The sequence below is a fragment of the Periplaneta americana genome, chromosome 1, assembly GCF_040183065.1.
Source record: "Periplaneta americana isolate PAMFEO1 chromosome 1, P.americana_PAMFEO1_priV1, whole genome shotgun sequence".
NCBI lineage: Eukaryota > Metazoa > Arthropoda > Insecta > Blattodea > Blattidae > Periplaneta > Periplaneta americana.
Window position 1 is genome coordinate 40,810,647 of NC_091117.1, and position 18,138 is coordinate 40,828,784.

General features: G+C 37.2%; 1 protein-coding gene across 1 annotated transcript in view; it reads left to right on the forward strand.

Moving 5' to 3' along the window:
- TM9SF2 (transmembrane 9 superfamily protein member 2) overlaps window positions 1-18,138 on the forward strand; it is a 69,990-nt gene that overhangs the window by 21,071 nt on the left and 30,781 nt on the right. The window contains exons 4-6 of the mRNA XM_069818954.1: window positions 7,219-7,354; window positions 9,196-9,317; window positions 12,353-12,476. Of these exons, the coding sequence (XP_069675055.1) occupies window positions 7,219-7,354; window positions 9,196-9,317; window positions 12,353-12,476 (382 nt within the window). The remainder of the gene's footprint in view (window positions 1-7,218; window positions 7,355-9,195; window positions 9,318-12,352; window positions 12,477-18,138) is intronic.

The following is an 18,138-nucleotide window of genomic DNA, read 5'->3' on the forward strand; positions in this document are numbered from 1 at the left end:
AATTTTGTAATAAAAAATGCGCACTTTTAATAATAACTACCAAATCTGCAGAACCTTGAACAATATTAGCATTATAGAGTATTTGTGGTAACTTTTTTTGAATGGAAGCTATATCCTTTATTAGCACATAAATTTCATTAGCACAGTGCCTTATTGAAAACTGCTTCTAGATGTAGTCGTTTATTATTTACTGTTTCCCATAGCTGTAGTTGCACCTGTGCAAATCATTCTTCACATATGTACAGAGCAATTGTCATTGGCTTGTGTAGATATGGCATTGTCAGACACCAGATGTTGAAGTGAATGGTTTTTCTTGTAATTACCAGGTCTTATGAATAGCTAGAATTACTGTATGTAGTAAAATGTTTCTTCAAATGCAGAAAATGGGATGAAACAACGTAATTTTTTTTTAGGAAGTCAGATATGCCAAATCATTTTCATTGAAGTGGTAAAATCAAAGGTTGGCCTGAAGTAATTGCGGCACTCAGAATGCAAGTGGTGCAAGTCCAAAAATTGGACATTTGCTAATTTAATGTTTAATAGATCTTTCTAAATGAATAATAAAATTAACCTATTATTTAATAGTTTGGCAATAGATGGTAGCACTTTACCAGAACACTGAAACAGATTGTCATTTTCTCAGATGACAGGTGAAGCAAATCCAAGGCTTCTATATGCTCAATAGGTTATCTCATTTTTCATTAGCCAATCAAATGGCTAATTGGCTCATGACACGCGAAGAGTCCATGCTCATTGGTCCTTTATTTTCAAATTGATAGCGACATCAGCGTACATTATAAACATAACCGCCTCAAATAATTATTTACTTTTACTTTCATTATTCACTTTCATGTTGTTTTACGGTCTAGATTCGGCTTGCTCATTGGTGCTCGAGGGACTATACCAGCTTTTTTCGAAGAATTTCGATGGCAGTTTGCTCTGCCAACATCTCTGAGGGATGACATTGTGATAATTGTGTTAAAAAAATCCTGCCAAATCCTAATTAATCACATGGTGCCACATTAATAGCAATTGTAATTTTTCACGCCCTTTTCTTTGTTTCCCTTCTTTAAAATTTAATATCTATGTTTACATATGTATAATAATTTTTTTGAGGATATACTGAGTCCGTAAGGGGTACCCTCAGTGGGGGGGCAGTTTAATATTATTATTATATTATGTAATAACTATTGTAACCCAATTGTATTCAATTAGAATTAGAGTCTGGCTGGGCGGATTAGGTCTACTGGCCTCAGCTCTGCCAGATTAAATAAATAAATAATAATAATAATAAATATAGTAGCGTGCAAATTAATCCGAACAACGTAATTACTTATGCAAAAACACTCAAACGGGATAAAAAAAGGATCTAAGACATACCTCAGTAATCTATGTGGCCTCCCTTGTACCTAATAACAGCTCTGAGACGATTTGGCATGGATTCCACTAATTTCCCACAAATATTCTTCATTTCTTCATCGCGAAACCATACACCAATGAGGGCAGAAATCATCTTCTCCTTTATTGAACAATCCATTTTTTGCATTCTTCTTTTGCAAATTGACCACAAGTTCTCAATGGGGTTGATGTCGGGTGAGTTGCCTGGCCAGGGGAGTACCTGAATATTCTTCTTGTTGAAGAATTCTGTAGTTTTTCGAGACGTATGGCATGGTGCCAGGTCTTGTTGGTACACACCTCTGCCATCCGGAAATGATTTTTGCAGCTGGGGTACGATTCTGGTTTCCAATAAGTGGATATATTTGTCAGAATTCATCATTCCCTTGATAGGTATTAATGCTCCAGGCTTCATGTGTAAAACAACCCCAAAACATTACTTTAGGGGGGTATTTGGGTGCTTGTTGGAGATGAGCTGCTGTTACTTTTTCGGATCCTTTCCATACGTAAGAAACACGGTGGCCGTGGACCTCGAAATGAGACTCATCGGAAAAAAGTACATTCTTCCAGTCATTCACTGTCCAGTGTTGCTGTAATTTTGCCCACATTAAGCATTTTTTGCACATAACAGGGGTTAGCATTTTCTTCTTAATAGGCTTACGAGCCCTTCGTCCAGCTTCCAAAAGCCTACGCCGCACTGTTGTGATGTGAATATTCGCCCCAGTGGTAGCCATTAACTCTCGGGTTAAGTCGACAGCAGTTAGTCTAGGATTTAATTTACTTTTCCTGACAATTAAACGATCATCTGCAGGTGACATCTTCCTTTTCCGGCCACAGTTTCCTTTTTTCTGGGGTGTGATGGATCCAGTCTCCCTGTATCGTTTTATGATCGAATTAACAGTAGCCAAACCGATGTGACATTCTGCAGCAATTTGCCTCTGTGTCATAGAAGAATGCTCTGCTAATGTTATAATTTTAGACTGTTTTCGTGGAGTTGTATCCATTTGTGAAGACGACAGAATGTAAACAGGATTGCAGTATTAAGTCTTCAACACAACTGAAATGCTTATAAGTACAAAACGACAGGCAAAATGTCACATATTATAAAAAAAATAATGACAGACCTTCAACAATGGAATTACACGTACTACATATGTCAATTAAAGCGGTATGAGCAGCTGTGAGGCCAACAATGACAGAAAATGTAAAAATATGTCGTGTTCGGATTAATTTGCATGCTACTGTAAATAATAAATGTGGGAAATGCCTGTTATTATTCAGTTGAGAAGCTTTTATCATCTAGTCTGCTGTCAAAAAATCTGAAAGTTAGAATTTATAAAACAGTTATATTACTGGTTGTTCTTTATGGTTGTGAAACTTTGACTCTCACTTTGAGAGAGGAACATACGTTAAGGATGTTTGAGAATAAGGTGCTTAGGAAAATATTTGGGCTAAGAGGGATGAAGTTACAGGAGAATGGAGAAAGTTACACAACACAGAAGTGCACGCATTGTATTCTTCACCTGACATAATTAGGAACATTAAATCCAGATGTTTGAGATGGGCAGGGCATGTAGCACGATGGGCGAATCCGGAAATACATATAGAGTGTTAGTTGGGAGGCCGGAGGGAAAAAGACCTTTAGGGAGGCCAAGACGTAGATGGGAAGATAATATTAAAATGGATTTGAGGGAGATGGGATATGATGATAGAGAATGGATTAATCTTGCTCATGATAGTGACCAATGGCGGGCTTATGTGAGGGCGGCAATGAACCTCCAGGTTCCTTGAAAGCCAGTAAGTAAGTAATAATAATTATTATTAATATTAAGAAATTAAAAGAATTATTGGTAAATGCTTATAAAATATGGCTGTTTGTTAAAATTCTTGCTCCAATCAAAAATTTATTCATACAAAAACCACGATCTTAGTTTTCCTCACAATTTACAATCTGTACTTTATGAAATTTCAATTTTTTTTTGTATATTAGATTAAATTATTAAAGGGGGATGGGTTTAAATAACTGACCTCATGGTAGTATGATTTATCTTCAAGCTCTAGATAGTTTATCACCCGTCTTAATCTCAGAACAGCTTATCATCTTTATTTAAGATTACTATACTCTTGAAAGGGCCTTAGAAGGACTGATTTAGTTCTGTAAAGCAGCTCCCAAAATTGAGAGTCCTTAGTTGTGGATTCATATAATATAAACAAATTTGATGCTCAAATGTTTAATTATCATAGATCGAGATGTCATAGACAATACAAAAATAAATATTATTCCATAAACAACCATGGGTTGGGAAACTCTTCTTGAAGCATTAAGACCCATCAGGCTTGAGTAGGAATCCCAAGTCTTTGTTGATCGACAGTGAATCGAACTCTGTCATGAACTGTTTTCTTCGACAGTGTCATTAGTGTTGTCCAGTGGTGAACTGGAACTCTTCACATGAAAAATCTGATTTATGCCACCAGAGTGATGTCTGCAGCATTGGATCTTGATGCTCGTTTCAATGAGGCACCTGCAACTTTATAGGAAACATTCTACACATTTGAAGGAACTAGGCAGAGTCTGCTACAGTGCCATCTTTTGTGTTCAAGTAAACAGCTAGCATTTTGAGCGTTTTATTTAGTATGGATACGTAAATGAATGAAAACCATAATAGTTTGAATAAATTGTGATGTACTTGGGAGTTCATCTTTGTGGTTTGTTTGGAACTTTATTCCCGACTTTGGATCACCCTTTAAATGATGTGGACTATGTGTGTATTTGGTCTATAATGAGTCTAATGAGTCTTGGATGGTCAGAGTGTCTCCAGGACATCTTTTGAACCCATGCTTGTGTAACAAAAAATGTTAGTTTCGGTATCTTCTGTGACACCTTGAAATTTGGGAATCGAATTCTTCCACACCCTATATACTAAACGTTTTCAGTTGTGTTTGCCTTTTTACATTACAATAATAGAGATCCAGTCTTTTCATAATCTCCTGTAAATGATCCTTCACCTCACAATGTCCAGACCAGAGACCATATTTAGGTGTTCTCTGCTTAGTTTGACCTGCTCTTAGTTCTCTAAGTAGAAGCTTTACATATATTAATCATTCAGTCTGTCAGCTTGCTGAAAGTGTCTGCAGGACAAATGAAACAGTCTCAGGTCTTGTTAATTTAATTTCTGATTCCTTCATGTCCAGTCTTGTCAGCCATTTAGTTCCTTCATTTTCGGGTACTTACATAAACTTGACGACTGAATTGTATTCAGCCATCATAAGCGACAGTTTAGATCGTACTGTATGAGATTAGAAAGCCTATTTACTGACATTTGGATATTTTTTTCATAGGTATTTTTCTGAATTGAACAATGATTCACAGTGTTTAAATCAAACCAGTCCTAAATATAGATGATAATTCAAGGTGAATTGGCAAACTTCTAATAAACAGCAGTCATTCATTTTAACTGACTACTTGTGTAACTGAAGAAAGATACGGTATGTAGTTGTCTTCATCAAATTCTGTAAAACACTGATTCCCCATTGAGGGGAAATCAGCATTCCGTAGTAATGTTGTTTTTATGTCATGATTTATGTACACAGCAGCATATGCGTCTAACAAGGTTGATACTTGGCTTCTGTATAGAGATCTCCTATGTGAAACAGGTTTTCTATTGCTCCCGAAGTTTATCTTGGCTTTCCTAAGACGAATCTGCTTATCTGTGAAACACAGCAAGATACTGCAACATCTTGGACAACGCCAAACAACACATTGGAAATCATTGTTAAAATGCACGTCATTGATTCAAATGGGATGTCCTTGCACATTCACCATGAACTTTGGACCTATTGCTCTGTGATTTTCATATTTTTCGACTCCTGAATAGGATTGATGTTTTATTACTGATGCCGAAATATGTGGATATATTAGTGAAATGTTTTGCATGGAGCCAGCTTCTTTTTATACACCATGTATCAAAAAGGACTTTACAACTTCATAATCTTACAGAAATTTATCCACATATCTTACAGAAATGGTTAAGGTGTCATTTTAAAGCAAAACGCATCAAGTTTTGACTCACATTGTGCCAAATTCAGACACCAAGAGTGTTACATCAGTTACTGTTCAAATGACTACTTTCATTGATGCAGAATGTACTTGCTGTGTGTTTTGGTTTCACGAAATATAGTCCGCGACTACAGTGCAACGTAATTTTCGTACTCAGTATTGTAAAGATCCTCCAAGTAGGCCTACAATTTACTCTTGGCACAGAACTTTTGTTGAGACTGGTTGTTCTATGTGACATGACAAAGTTCCAGGTCGCCCGCGGTCTTATGGTGCTGTTGTTAAACAAGTCAGGAAGAGCTTACCTGTAGCTCCAGAAAATCAACGAGACATGTCTCTCATGAGATTGATGTACTATATATAATGGTTTGGCGGGTACTTCGAAAATGTAACAAGTGATAGAGGTGTATCAAGATTGCTCGAAATGTAGAGGTGTATCAAGAATGCTCGAAATGTTTCTCATTCTACAGATTGACAAAGATAATTAAGATGGACGCATTCACTTCTAGCAATATGGGGCACCACCTTACTACCAGCACGAGCTATTTGATCGGCATTTCCCAGGTTGTAGGATTGGTCATGCAGGGCCAACTGCATGGCCACTTTGCTCACCAGATCTGACCCCCCTCGATTTTTCCTTTGAGTTCGTCAAAGATCTTGTGTACGTTCCTCCTTTATCTGCTGATCTTGTTGAGTTGAGAACTCGAATTACTGCCGCAGTTGCAGAAGTGACTCCTGATCTACTGGCTCGTGTGTGGCAAAGGATTGATTTTAGGTTGGACGTCTGCCATATCACAAACGGAAGTCACATCAAACCAAAATAACTGCTTGGTAGAAACTTGACGTGTTTGGATTTAAAATGATACCTTAACCATTTCTGTAAGATAATGGGCATAAATTTCTATAAGTTTATAAAGTCGTAAAGTTTTGATACATGGTGTATAGAAGACATGCATAAACTTAAGTTGGGATTCGTGTAAACCAGGCTGGGCACCGGGAGCGATTCCAAACTCTAAACGGGGACGCTTAATATTCATCTGTAACGGCATCAATGCTGTGCTGTGTTCGGCGGGAAGCAAGGGGTAGAAAAGAAGTCATGTGGCTCCCCGTGAGAGAGTAGAAACCGCTCTTGGTGCCCAACCTTGGTGTAAACAGTGGAAGTACCTGTATTGAAGCCAAACATCATTTTATGTACAGTCAGTACAAATAAGATTGGGTACACCCTTCATAGAGCAAATGGCAAAAGGATTGTTCTGAGGCCAATTTAGCAGTTGCATCTGCCTTTTCGTTAACTTGTTTACTATTATGTCCCTTAACTCAAACATGTGGATAGATGTTATAGGCCAATTATCTCCCTGTACTTAAAAAAAGGAAAATCAGAAATTCTACAAGTCATTAGCATAAGTTCACTTTAACATATGAATAAGAAATAAGATGAAGGATGGGTGGAGTGGAAAAAAACTCTCTCTGGCTGACGCTTTATCCACTAATCCACACTGGATTCCAGTTCCAATGCCGGATTGAATCCTTTCAGTTTAAGTTCCACCTCTTAGTTTCCCTTTTTTGGCCAACCCTCATGCACTGTGTCACTAATGTGTGACAGTGGCACAATGTCCAATGTCCACCCATCCTTCATCATATGGTAATGCAGAATTCCTGCACTGAATTATCTTACGTACTTTAGTACATCACAATAATATGGCTAAGAGAAAGTATTGCCCTACATAATTATATGGAGAATTTTAAGTAATTTGTCTTTTTCTTTACAGATAAAGTTTATGGAGAACAAGACATGCGAAAAAGTATGTGTAAAGACATACACAGGAGGTAAAAAAGATGATGACACGAAGCTGGTATTACTGAAAAAGGGCATGGGCCTTAATTATCAGCATCACTGGATTGTTGGTAAGGGGCATTCGGAATATTTATTTTAAGTTTGTTAGTTCATTTGTTAGTTTGATGATCTTGCATTGAGTTGAATTTTAATTAAACAAATTACAGTTTATTTTAGTATTGAACTGAGTGGATTTTTAATTCATTGTGCTGTGCATCCTCTCCAAGAAGTGAATGCCTTATTTTGTCCTTTTCTCTGATATTCTCTTGGGTATTATCCAGTGGCATTATCTTGGCGTATTTTTATATATTTTTTTAGATAAACTACATGTTCAAACATTTTTAATTCATGTAATTCGCGATTTACCAAGAAAATCATCTGTAGCTGCATTTAGATTGGCAACAGGCCATGATTGTTTGGCTAAACACCTGTATAGAATTGGAATATATCAGTCCCCTAACTGCCCATTGTGCAACTCAAACCAAGAAATGGATTCGGAACACCTCAAAATCTGTGCTTCATTGGCTGGTCATGATAATATGTTTGAAAAATATTGGAGTACAAGAGGTCAAATGACTTTATTGTCAAACGCCTGGCATTAGAAAACAACAACATTTTTAACAAGAGCCAGAACAGGTCATATTGTCACACAATTGTACCTGCATAGATTTCATCATTCTGATACTCCTACTTGTCTGTGGTGTAATAATCATGATGAAGATCTGGAACACATTCTTCTATACTGTCCATCCATAAACCACAAAAGAAGTAAATTAAAATCATCAGTACCAGTTGCAGAAGGCACAACTCTGCAATATATATTGACACATCCCAACTCTGGCTACTAGCAACAGGCATTTATAATGATCATCGATCAAAATACCCCTCATTTCTCATGAAAAACAAGAACTGAAAAGACTACAGTGGACTATAGTGGACTTTATGTTGTCAGCAAACAGCTGGATACATTAAGATTGAATTGAATTGAATTAGATAAACTAAAATACGCTATTATGGGAGTGTCCTAAAGGTATGGGCTACACTGTATATACGTATAAGGAAAACTGTTTTGTAAAGATTGCTATTTCCAAACGGCCATACATAAACCACAATGGGAAAGGGTATTACATAATCCTGTTACAAAGATACTTTCCAGGGTGGTGTGCCTGGTCCATTACAAATTCTTGCTGACTTTTATTTAATGCTGCATATGATCATAAAAATTTACAAAATAGATCAAATAGGAGAAAGGATCGAAAAGTTATGCACAACAATTTTTTGTGGCAACGTATGGTATTTAATTGGTAAGCAAAACGAAATAATGCACAAGAAAGTTACAGATTTTTCCCATTTTTCGACATAGGAACCAAGTCTCTTGACACATTTCTCCCATTGTGTTATCAGATTCAGTATTGTTAGTAAAACTTCTTTTTCTGAGTGTATAGCCACCTGCTCATGACTGGTTTCACTTCTTCATCCAAACCAAAGAGTTGGACTCCTAGGAATTTATTTATTGGACTGATGAGGTGAAAGACGATGTGAGATCTGGACTGTAGGGTGGGTGATTGCTGCCTCAATGTCTCTGACATTGGGTGTGTTGCAGCGGTCACTGGTCGACCAGGATGTGTTTCATTGGTGTCCCTCTTTGAAGAATCTGCACCACTGGAGATGTCACTATGGTCCAGACCGTCAGCACCATACACCTCCAATATAGCTTTGTCGAATTTCCTGGAGACTGCAGATGGATAAGTTTCCTTCACCTCCCCGCCCACGCCACCTGTAATAAAGTATAATTAAAAGTGTTAATCATTGGTGTACACACCTCCACTTGTGTTCATGTTTTCATCTTCAGTCCAAATGTTAGTTTTTCATTAGGCTGATAAATGTTTATGTATGATTAATTTGTTTGCAGATAATATGCCTGTAACATGGTGTTACCCTTTGGAGGACGGTCGACAGTATTGCAGTACGGGCTTTCCAATGGGATGTTACGTCAGAGAGAGAAGAGGAATGCAGGATTCTTGTGCTATCAATGTAAGTAATAAATTATATGGAACAAAAAAAGAAAAAAAATTTGAAGTTTCAGAAACAATTTTAGAGCAATAGATGGGCTCAAAGCAAATCTATTTTAAGTTACCATAAAGCAGCACTACATACTATTAAATTATTGTTTTGTACTTTAAGAGGATCTAGTTTTATTGTGACAGAAATAACTAAAACAGTACAGTATTAGTAATATTTTTGGTTTTTAATTTCACTGGTGGCTATTTTGGATCAAACTTCATCTACCAGTTCTTTGCTTCCCATTATCATTCAATTTCTGAATTGTCAGCTAATGTAGTACATACATGCAAATTATTTCTCTCTATCAGACAGCTGGGTAGTTCAGTTGGTAGAGCAACTTACTGCAGACAGAAGTCTCAGGTTCAATCCTGATTTTTTCTCATTACCGAAACTTCTAGTATGACCCTGATGCTCACTCAGCCTCTATCAAAATGAGTACTGCGTCATTTCTAGGGGTAAAAGGCAACCAGAGCACGGTGCTGTCTACACCACCTCATTCTGTGCTGAGGTCATTCTCCCCAAGCATCTTCGTGTCATATAATGGGGTTATCTTCACCTTTACCTTTACTATTTTTTCTGTCCATTGCTTCTTGTTGTTTACACACAGTGCGTTATGATTCATTATTGATGCGGTGCAGTTGTTTGCCTATGTTGTAATGTCCAGTATTTGGCTGGAAAGTTGAAACTGCAGTTTTCCTCAACTATGCAGACTTGAAGATTTTGTGTTTGTGTAATCAATCTTCTTAATGTATTCAGCTGTTTGCTGACAACATACACTGTAGTGTCCACACCTGTGGAGTAACAGTCAGCGCGTCTGGCTGTGAAACCAGGTGGCCCGGGTTCGAATCCCGGTCGGGGCAAGTTACCTGGTTGAGGTTTTTTCCGGGGTTTTCCCTCAACCCAATACGAGCAAATGCTGGGTAACTTTCGGTGCTGGACCCCGGACTCATTTCACCGGCATTATCACCTTCATCTCATTCAGATGCTAAATAACCTAGATGTTGATACAGCGTCGTAAAATAACCCAATAAAATAAAAAAAATACACTGTAGTCTATTCAGTTGTTGTTTTTCACGAGAAATGTTTGTGTTTGTATGATCTGATTCATATTTTAATCTTCACTTAGGATTGAAATGCTGCTTATGCAGTTTCCTTATGTAGTTTAAAGGAGTGATGTGCTGTTTTTTTTCAGCTGTTTGTGAAACCGATTTCTGATTTTTAGGGTGTTTGTTTCTTTTTTAACAACATACTGATATCCATTGTAATGCTATATATACAAAGTGTCTATTGATGATGAAAATAACCAAAAAGTAACTAATTTAAGCAATTGGTAACGAAAGTAACGAATTTAAAAGACTTGAATGGGTAATGAAATTGTTATATTGTTCTGCTTCACTTACTTAATCTTGTCGCCCCTGTCTGAACTGCAGTGGTTGGTAGTTAGCAATTATATATGAGACCCTGATATAATCTAGAAGGCTGGAAGAGAAGTTGTCTGTGCATTCATTAAACTGAAGATCAGAGAACTTAAGAAAGAATTCTAATGACAGATCGTAAGACATCAAGCACTTCTTTCTATCCCTCATCATAAAACGTCTTTATACTCATCTTCCTATACTGTAGAAATAGCTCGCCTCTGGAATTCGTTACCTAATGACGTCAGGGACTGCCGGACTTTATCACAATTCAAAATTAAATGGAAAATTTTGTCTTAGTTAATGTTTTTTAGGTATTGCTAGAAGTATTGATTTGTGTTTTTTTTTTTCTTTTTCTTTTTTAATCTAGATTAAAATTGCACGTTTCTTGTTTGTTAGTTAATTAGTTAGGATGGAATTAATTATGATACTTAATCACTCATTTAAAGTTTGTGTGACTGCATCCTGTGTATATTTTTGTGTGGCTTTACTTTGTTTATAGTGTTTTTTTTCTCTCTCTCTTTATTTCTTGTGTAGCTTTACTTTGTATATAGTGTTTTTTTCTGTTTATTTCTATTGTATTTGTATTCCTGGTGTTGTGGAAGAGAAGGCCTGATGGCCTTAACTACACCAGATTAAATAAATAAATAAATAAATAAGATGACTGAAATGTAATTAGTGTTTTTTCACCGTAATTTATGAGTAATAATTATTAAGTTATGTAGTTAAAAAGTAACTAAAAGACTCGAATAGTCATGGGTAACGAAATTACGCATTCTGCTTCACTTATTCTTGACACTGCTGTCTGTCTGATCTGTGAACCTGATATATCTAGAAGGCTAGGAGAGAACTTTCTGCACGTCCATTGAACTGAAGATCAGAGAACTTATGAAAGAAGTCTGATGACAGATCGTAAGATGACTGAAATGTAATTACGGTTTTTTCATCGTAATTCATGAGTAATAATTATTAAGTTGTAATTAAAAAGTACCTAATTTTTGTTTCATATTTTCGGTAGACACTCTGATTTTGTTTTGTGGTTGTACTTATTTTATTAGGATTTGGAATTTCTCGACTTCTGTTGAAACCTATAGACTTTCTGGCTACTTTTGAATCTGAAAAGATCACAGTCCTCTGACAGGTTTTATTAATTAATTGTACATTAGACGAGGTTTAGTTAGAACAGTCATCATGTTCGATTCAAAGCTGTAAGTGAAGAAGCTGGAATTGTCTTATGTCTTGTGTATTACGAATTTCGGTTTTCTATAAACAGAAATGCTTTGATTTAAGTGTTGGTGATCACAGAGACCAGGGTTTGTAAGCATCTGTTATTAAAACAGGCATAAACAAATGCTGATTACATTTTTGGGGTAGCAGCCTGCATGGCATGCAGTTAATTTCATATGTGGGAGCAGATAAGAGCTAAATCTTCTACTGTTTTCTGTGCAGTGGACAGAATATTGAGGGAGCAAGTGTATCATGATGTCATGCATCTAGTGAAGTTCATGATTACGCATATGATTTCATCATGTTATCCTAGCACTGCCTCAACAGATAATTTCTCAATATTTGTCTCATTTTGCTTTGCAGCAACTCTATAGCAAGCCCAAAACATACTATATATTCAACCATGTGGACTTGGTTATTACATATCACAATGGCTTGAATGAGGACTGGGGAGGTACTTTTGGACAAAATGGAGGGCGTATCATATGTAAGTAATTTCATAATACAGGGTGATCCATTTGGGAAAACTTAAAATAAAAATGCTGTAACATGAAAACTGTTGTTGTTTATTTTTCAATAATTTGTAGATACATTCTAGAAGAACGGGAGTTCTGCTTACATTAGATCTCAATGTGCCATCATTGCTTACACAATACAGTTTATATTTCTCTCATGTATGATGTAACTCAGGATGTTAAATATCAGCCACAACCTCAGAGTAACCATAACCTTATTAGCTTGTAATTCGAAGCTCTCCAAACATCATCCTTATGATTAAAACAAAGAATATCATCCCATTTTGTTTATCACAGGCCAAAGCCTTTGGAAGATCCAAAGATTGCAAAGGATAATACCAAATACTGAGGCGCTCTCGGCCTATCTAATCTTTTTGGTTGTAATAAAGTATAGAAATAACCCTGCCATGAACCGTTATGATCGGGATTGAAATCTGGTTGTCGAGGTAGTTGAGTAACAACACACATTCCCTCAATAAAACATTTATTGAGAATGCACACAAAACAGTGCCGCTGCTGCTGCTTCTTCACACTAAAATGTTCGTCACTGAGAAATAACATCAATAAAGTAAATAGTTTGTTACCTTACATTTGTAAAGACTGCACATTGTTGACATCTTACTCTTAGAAATAACTCACACATAACCCACACTGCTTCAAGTTTCCAGTTGGTTGAAAAGTCACATCACAGCTAGAAATAAACGAAGCACAAATCTAATATCGCCGTTATTTAGTCCAAGTTGGCTGCACTCTTCCCTGAAAGATTCTCGAACCCAGTTCGATGTTTATACAACTACAATGCTCGCAATATCTAAATTTTCGTCCTCGCGACCCAATCACTATTATCAGCAACTGATAACCACGGTTACCACATTCTAACTATATCCAGATCTTTCGTCACACATCGAACCCGTAACACTCTGTTTGGACAGCCCTCACGGTCCACGCAACAATTGGTTTCTCACGTTCAATTTGCACCAACCCAGTACTGATACATCAAGAAGGAAAAAAACCAAATAACAGACCTTGTTCATCACCCGATTGGTTCCAAGTCACATCACAGCTTGTGATAAACAATGCACAAATATAATATCCGTCGGTATTAAATCTGAAATGATAGCACCCTTGCCTGAAAAGATTCTCGAACCCAGTTCGATACCCGTACAATTCCAAGGCTCACTTTCCACACAAATCACCTCCGCAATTCCACTGCTGGTTCCCACAATTAGCTCGGCTACGCTCCTGCTTGTAGAAATATTGAACCCCGTTCAATCTACATCAGAGGCCGTACTTTCCGAACCATTCACTACAGCGATCCCATCGCGACACGTCTTTCCTCAATGAGTCGTACTTCCAGACTGACACTATTACCAAAATATAAACAGGCCTCTCGGTCTTAACCAATCAGCAAACGCAATTATAAAATATTAACTGGCCCCCTTGCTAAATATTAACTTCTCCCCATCCAATGAAAAATCACAACGTCCATCATTTGAATAAAAGGAAGGAAAGAAAAACAAACTAAAGCAGAGGATACGGTAAGAGAGAAAAGTGAGAGAAAGTAAGCCATCTATGAGAAGAAAAAAGGAACTAAACAAAAGAAAAAGATAATAAGGATAGAAAGAACAAGAGAAAATGGAAGTAAATGGTAATGTGCCGAAACATGAACGGCACAATACGATCAAAGGATCAAAGATCTGTAAAAACACAAACTTGTATTTTCAAGAGTGTAAACTCTATTTGTTGTTTTGCGTTTTCTCTGTTTCGGCTTCAATTCGCCTCTTCAGCTAGAGAAGTGTGATGACAAAAATTCTGTCGATCACTACTCTAGGACAGAGTGGAGAAGGAAAGATCTCTAACGAGAAATTCCAAATTGTAGGATTAAAACAATGTTGAATTGATGTTACACTTTCAAATTTTGTAAACCACAAATACATTTTGCTAGTTTCTTTGCAGTATATGCTGTTTTGTTTGTTCAATTAGTGCTAAGTGACAATTTGATTCTTTTGTATAGACCCAGAGACAAAATTTGGGACATCTGAATTTTCCAAGTTCGAGTTGTAACATACTGCTCAGTAAGCATTGAGTATGCGCAGTATGTTATATCTGTAACTGTGAAGCACCATCTCACTAGAAGTAAGCGCTTAGCAACAAATATATATCATATCATATCGTATCATATCATACAGTATCTGTTATTTGGGAAATTCAGGTAGCCCAAATTTTGTCTCTTGTTCTGTATGTAAAACCTGAACTAACCTCCTGTGTTTTAACGTCATAATGGAACTAAAATAACTTTTGTGTCACTACTGATATAATTTTATAGCGATTTTATGTTTTCCCAAATGGATCAGAATATGTTTGTATTATCCTTGCACATTTGCATTAGAATGTTTAATACAAATAAAAAAAATATGCATACATTTTATGTGTTTTTCTATTATTTTCTTCACTGTAAAAATGCAGTCTGTGTGGCTCTTTACCTGGGGAAGCCATTCTGTTCTTAAAATTGTTTAATCTTAATAATTTTTTAATGTCCCCCCTCCTCCCCCTCAAAATAGAATTCGGCTGTGTCATAACAATAAGTAAATAGCTCACAAAATGTGCATGTATAAACTATAGCCGGCCAGTCTCCGGCTCTGACATTTCTCTTGGAAAGAGAAGAGAGAACGAGAGAGAAAGATAGTGACCAGCATTGCCAACCTGTGGCGTTTTGAAGTTGTGAAAAGAACCTCGAAATTCCACTGTGAATGAAACTATTCTGCTAAATTTTAACCTTAAAACACCCTGGTTCAGTTTAAAGTAATGTTTTTAATTTATTGTAATTTGCTGTTACAAGACTTGAGTTCTGATATGCGAAGATTAATTCAATTGCAGTTTGCAATGCTGGGAGAGAGGCGGGCACTAGAGGTTAAAGTTGTCTGCTAGAACCAACCAGCTATGAGCGTCTGATGTATTTAGCGCAATGTTGCCACTTCTTTTTTTATGCAAAGCACGTAGCGAACGAGTTGTTAGCTCTTTGTGTTATAGTACAGGTGAAGTAGTTGTGTTGTTTTGTGCTTGAGCGATTCATGGTGCCTGCAAACTTTATTATTGATATAGTAATATGCCCAGTGGTTCATCAGAATCGAAAAAGAAAAAAATCGGCTCTTTTAAGAGCCAAAGTCATGAATTTATATATGCAGATTGCGTGAATATTTTGAGAAGGAGCGAGACAATGGAGAACCTCTTCTCCCTGTTATGAAAGTGGTAGATAGAGTTTGTGACCCTTTGAAGTTGCGAAAGACAACCGTTAAAAGTGTGGCATCTTTCCACTTGAGTATTAACAGATTCTAAGGAAAGTAGAGTCTGTTTCATTTGGTACACTTTCATTATAATGATAATGATATTCCCATAGTCTATGGTAATATACTGTAGGTGTATGTATAATTTACATATGTGTTCGCATTAGTTTTTATTCTGTTATAATTATTTAGCTGTGTACATTAACGAAAGATGCGATCTACATTTGTGTAAAATGATTTATATACACATTAGTTTTTTTTTTTTTGTGATCTACGCTAGCTGTGTATATTAACGAAGGATGTGATCTAAGTTATATGTAAAATGATTTATGGGCATGCCTATGCGTTCGAATTAGTTTTTATTCCGTGCCACAAAATCGGCCGGCGAGCACGTGACACTTTTCATTCTGTCTATACGTATCGGCAACACTGTCTCCCTCGGTCACAAGAAACGTCAGGGCTGGAGAACGACCGGTTGTACTGTAGTTCCAAGGAGTACAGATTCTGCACACTTTGTTGTCATTGTTCTTTGCTGTATTCTGTCAACGATTTGTACTCTGTAAGCACTGACTGAAGTGGTATCGATCACAGAGGCTGCATATGCATTGAGGTGTGGGTTCGTGGAAAGTTTTTTTTTTTTGTACATAGCTTTTGGTGAAAACTGTGTGATGCTAATCTTCCTAGAGCTCTGTGTATCTCGTTGTTTGGGCCTGTCCATAGCTGGATATCTGTTGTGTAGAAATCCTGGGGAATTTCTTTTTTCTTTTCTTTTCCTAAGCAGTTTCCTCTCTGTGGGAATAGATGACAGCTGTCTTATGCTAAGCTCTTCAATAAGGAATGCTCTCTAGCCAGTCCGTATACTAGTCTCGAAGGTGTCCACTTAGAAGCTCCAAGTATTCTTTTCAGAAATCTTGCTTTGACTCCTTCCATGGTGTTTAGATCCGAAATCGTTAGGTGGTTATTATTATTATTATTATTATTATTATTATTATTATTATTATTATTATTGTTATTGTATCTCCAATGGGGAGTAGCCCTATTTTACATATGTATGCTAGGGCTATAGTTTTACACAAAAAAAAAAAATAAGCATAAAGACAAATGGAAAAGAAAAAATAAATTAGCTTACACAATGTAAACAAAACATAAACAATCCATAATTTAGACATTGCGATTGCAAAGCAAACATCAGGCATCAATTTGAGACATACAAAAAAAAAGTTACAACACACATACGTAACACTTCTTAAAAATCGTTAGGTGTTCCAGAATAGTTCCGTACCGTGTGTTAGCTCAGGTTCGGTTTTGGCTCGGAATAGGGTCATGGCAGTATGTAGTGCTAGTTTGGTGGGTTCTTTGATATCGTAAAAGTTCCTGCTTGTGACTGCTGTTCTTTCTGTAATGTGGACTATGAAGGATGATCCAGTGGACTGTAATGTTATGCCTAGATACTTAAAAGAATTTACAATTGCTAGGTCTTCCATATTGTTTTGGATTCCATCTTCTGCTGCAATTTTTCCTCCTCTCCTAAATATCATCACGATAATTCGAAATTTTCTCAGGCTTCTAGCCAGGTCATAAGTTGGTGATCCACCGACATTTCGAGGATGTTCATCTTCCTCATCTTCAGGGTTAAATGATATCTGAGGGTACCCATCTCCTTAATTTATAGTGTCAGAGGGAGGAGTCAGCCGAGGAGCTGTGTGCCGGTTGGCTGTTATTAGTGCGGACCGCGGCGAGAACGCGGCCGACGTGTCGTCTTGCTTTGTGCTTTCCGGCTGAATGACCTTGGGTCTCACGGTGGGCTCGGCGGACGAGTTCTTATGTGTCCTCCGCTGATGACAGCCCGTCGTCTGGGCGGTGAGAAATTTAATAGCTGGTGCCCATGCCGCGCTTAGTTGGAGACCCGAGTCCCGATTCAGGTTACCGCGTTCCGCTGCTATTGCCAGGGTTTCCTTTACTCTTCTATCCCAATAGCCCGAACACTTCGCGAACCTCGGTGTTATTGAAATTAGCCCTATGGCTTTTTTCAATACAATGTTCAGCCAATCCGGATTTTTCGGGCTGCATTAATCTGATGCTTCTTTGATGTTCCGAAAGACGTGTCGTTATTGTGCGTCCAGTCTGTCCAATGTAGGCCGCATCACATTCACATGGGATGCGGTAGATCCCTGGTACTCTGAGGTCTAGATCGTCTTTTACTGATCTGACCTTATTCCTAATTTTCGGCGGAGGTTTGTGGATTGTTTTTATTCCATGTTTGTGGAGCAGTCTGCTTAGTTCAGTAGTTATCATCACGATAGTTTTCTTCAAGTTTATAGTTAGGTCATTGTCATTGCCCAATGTTGTA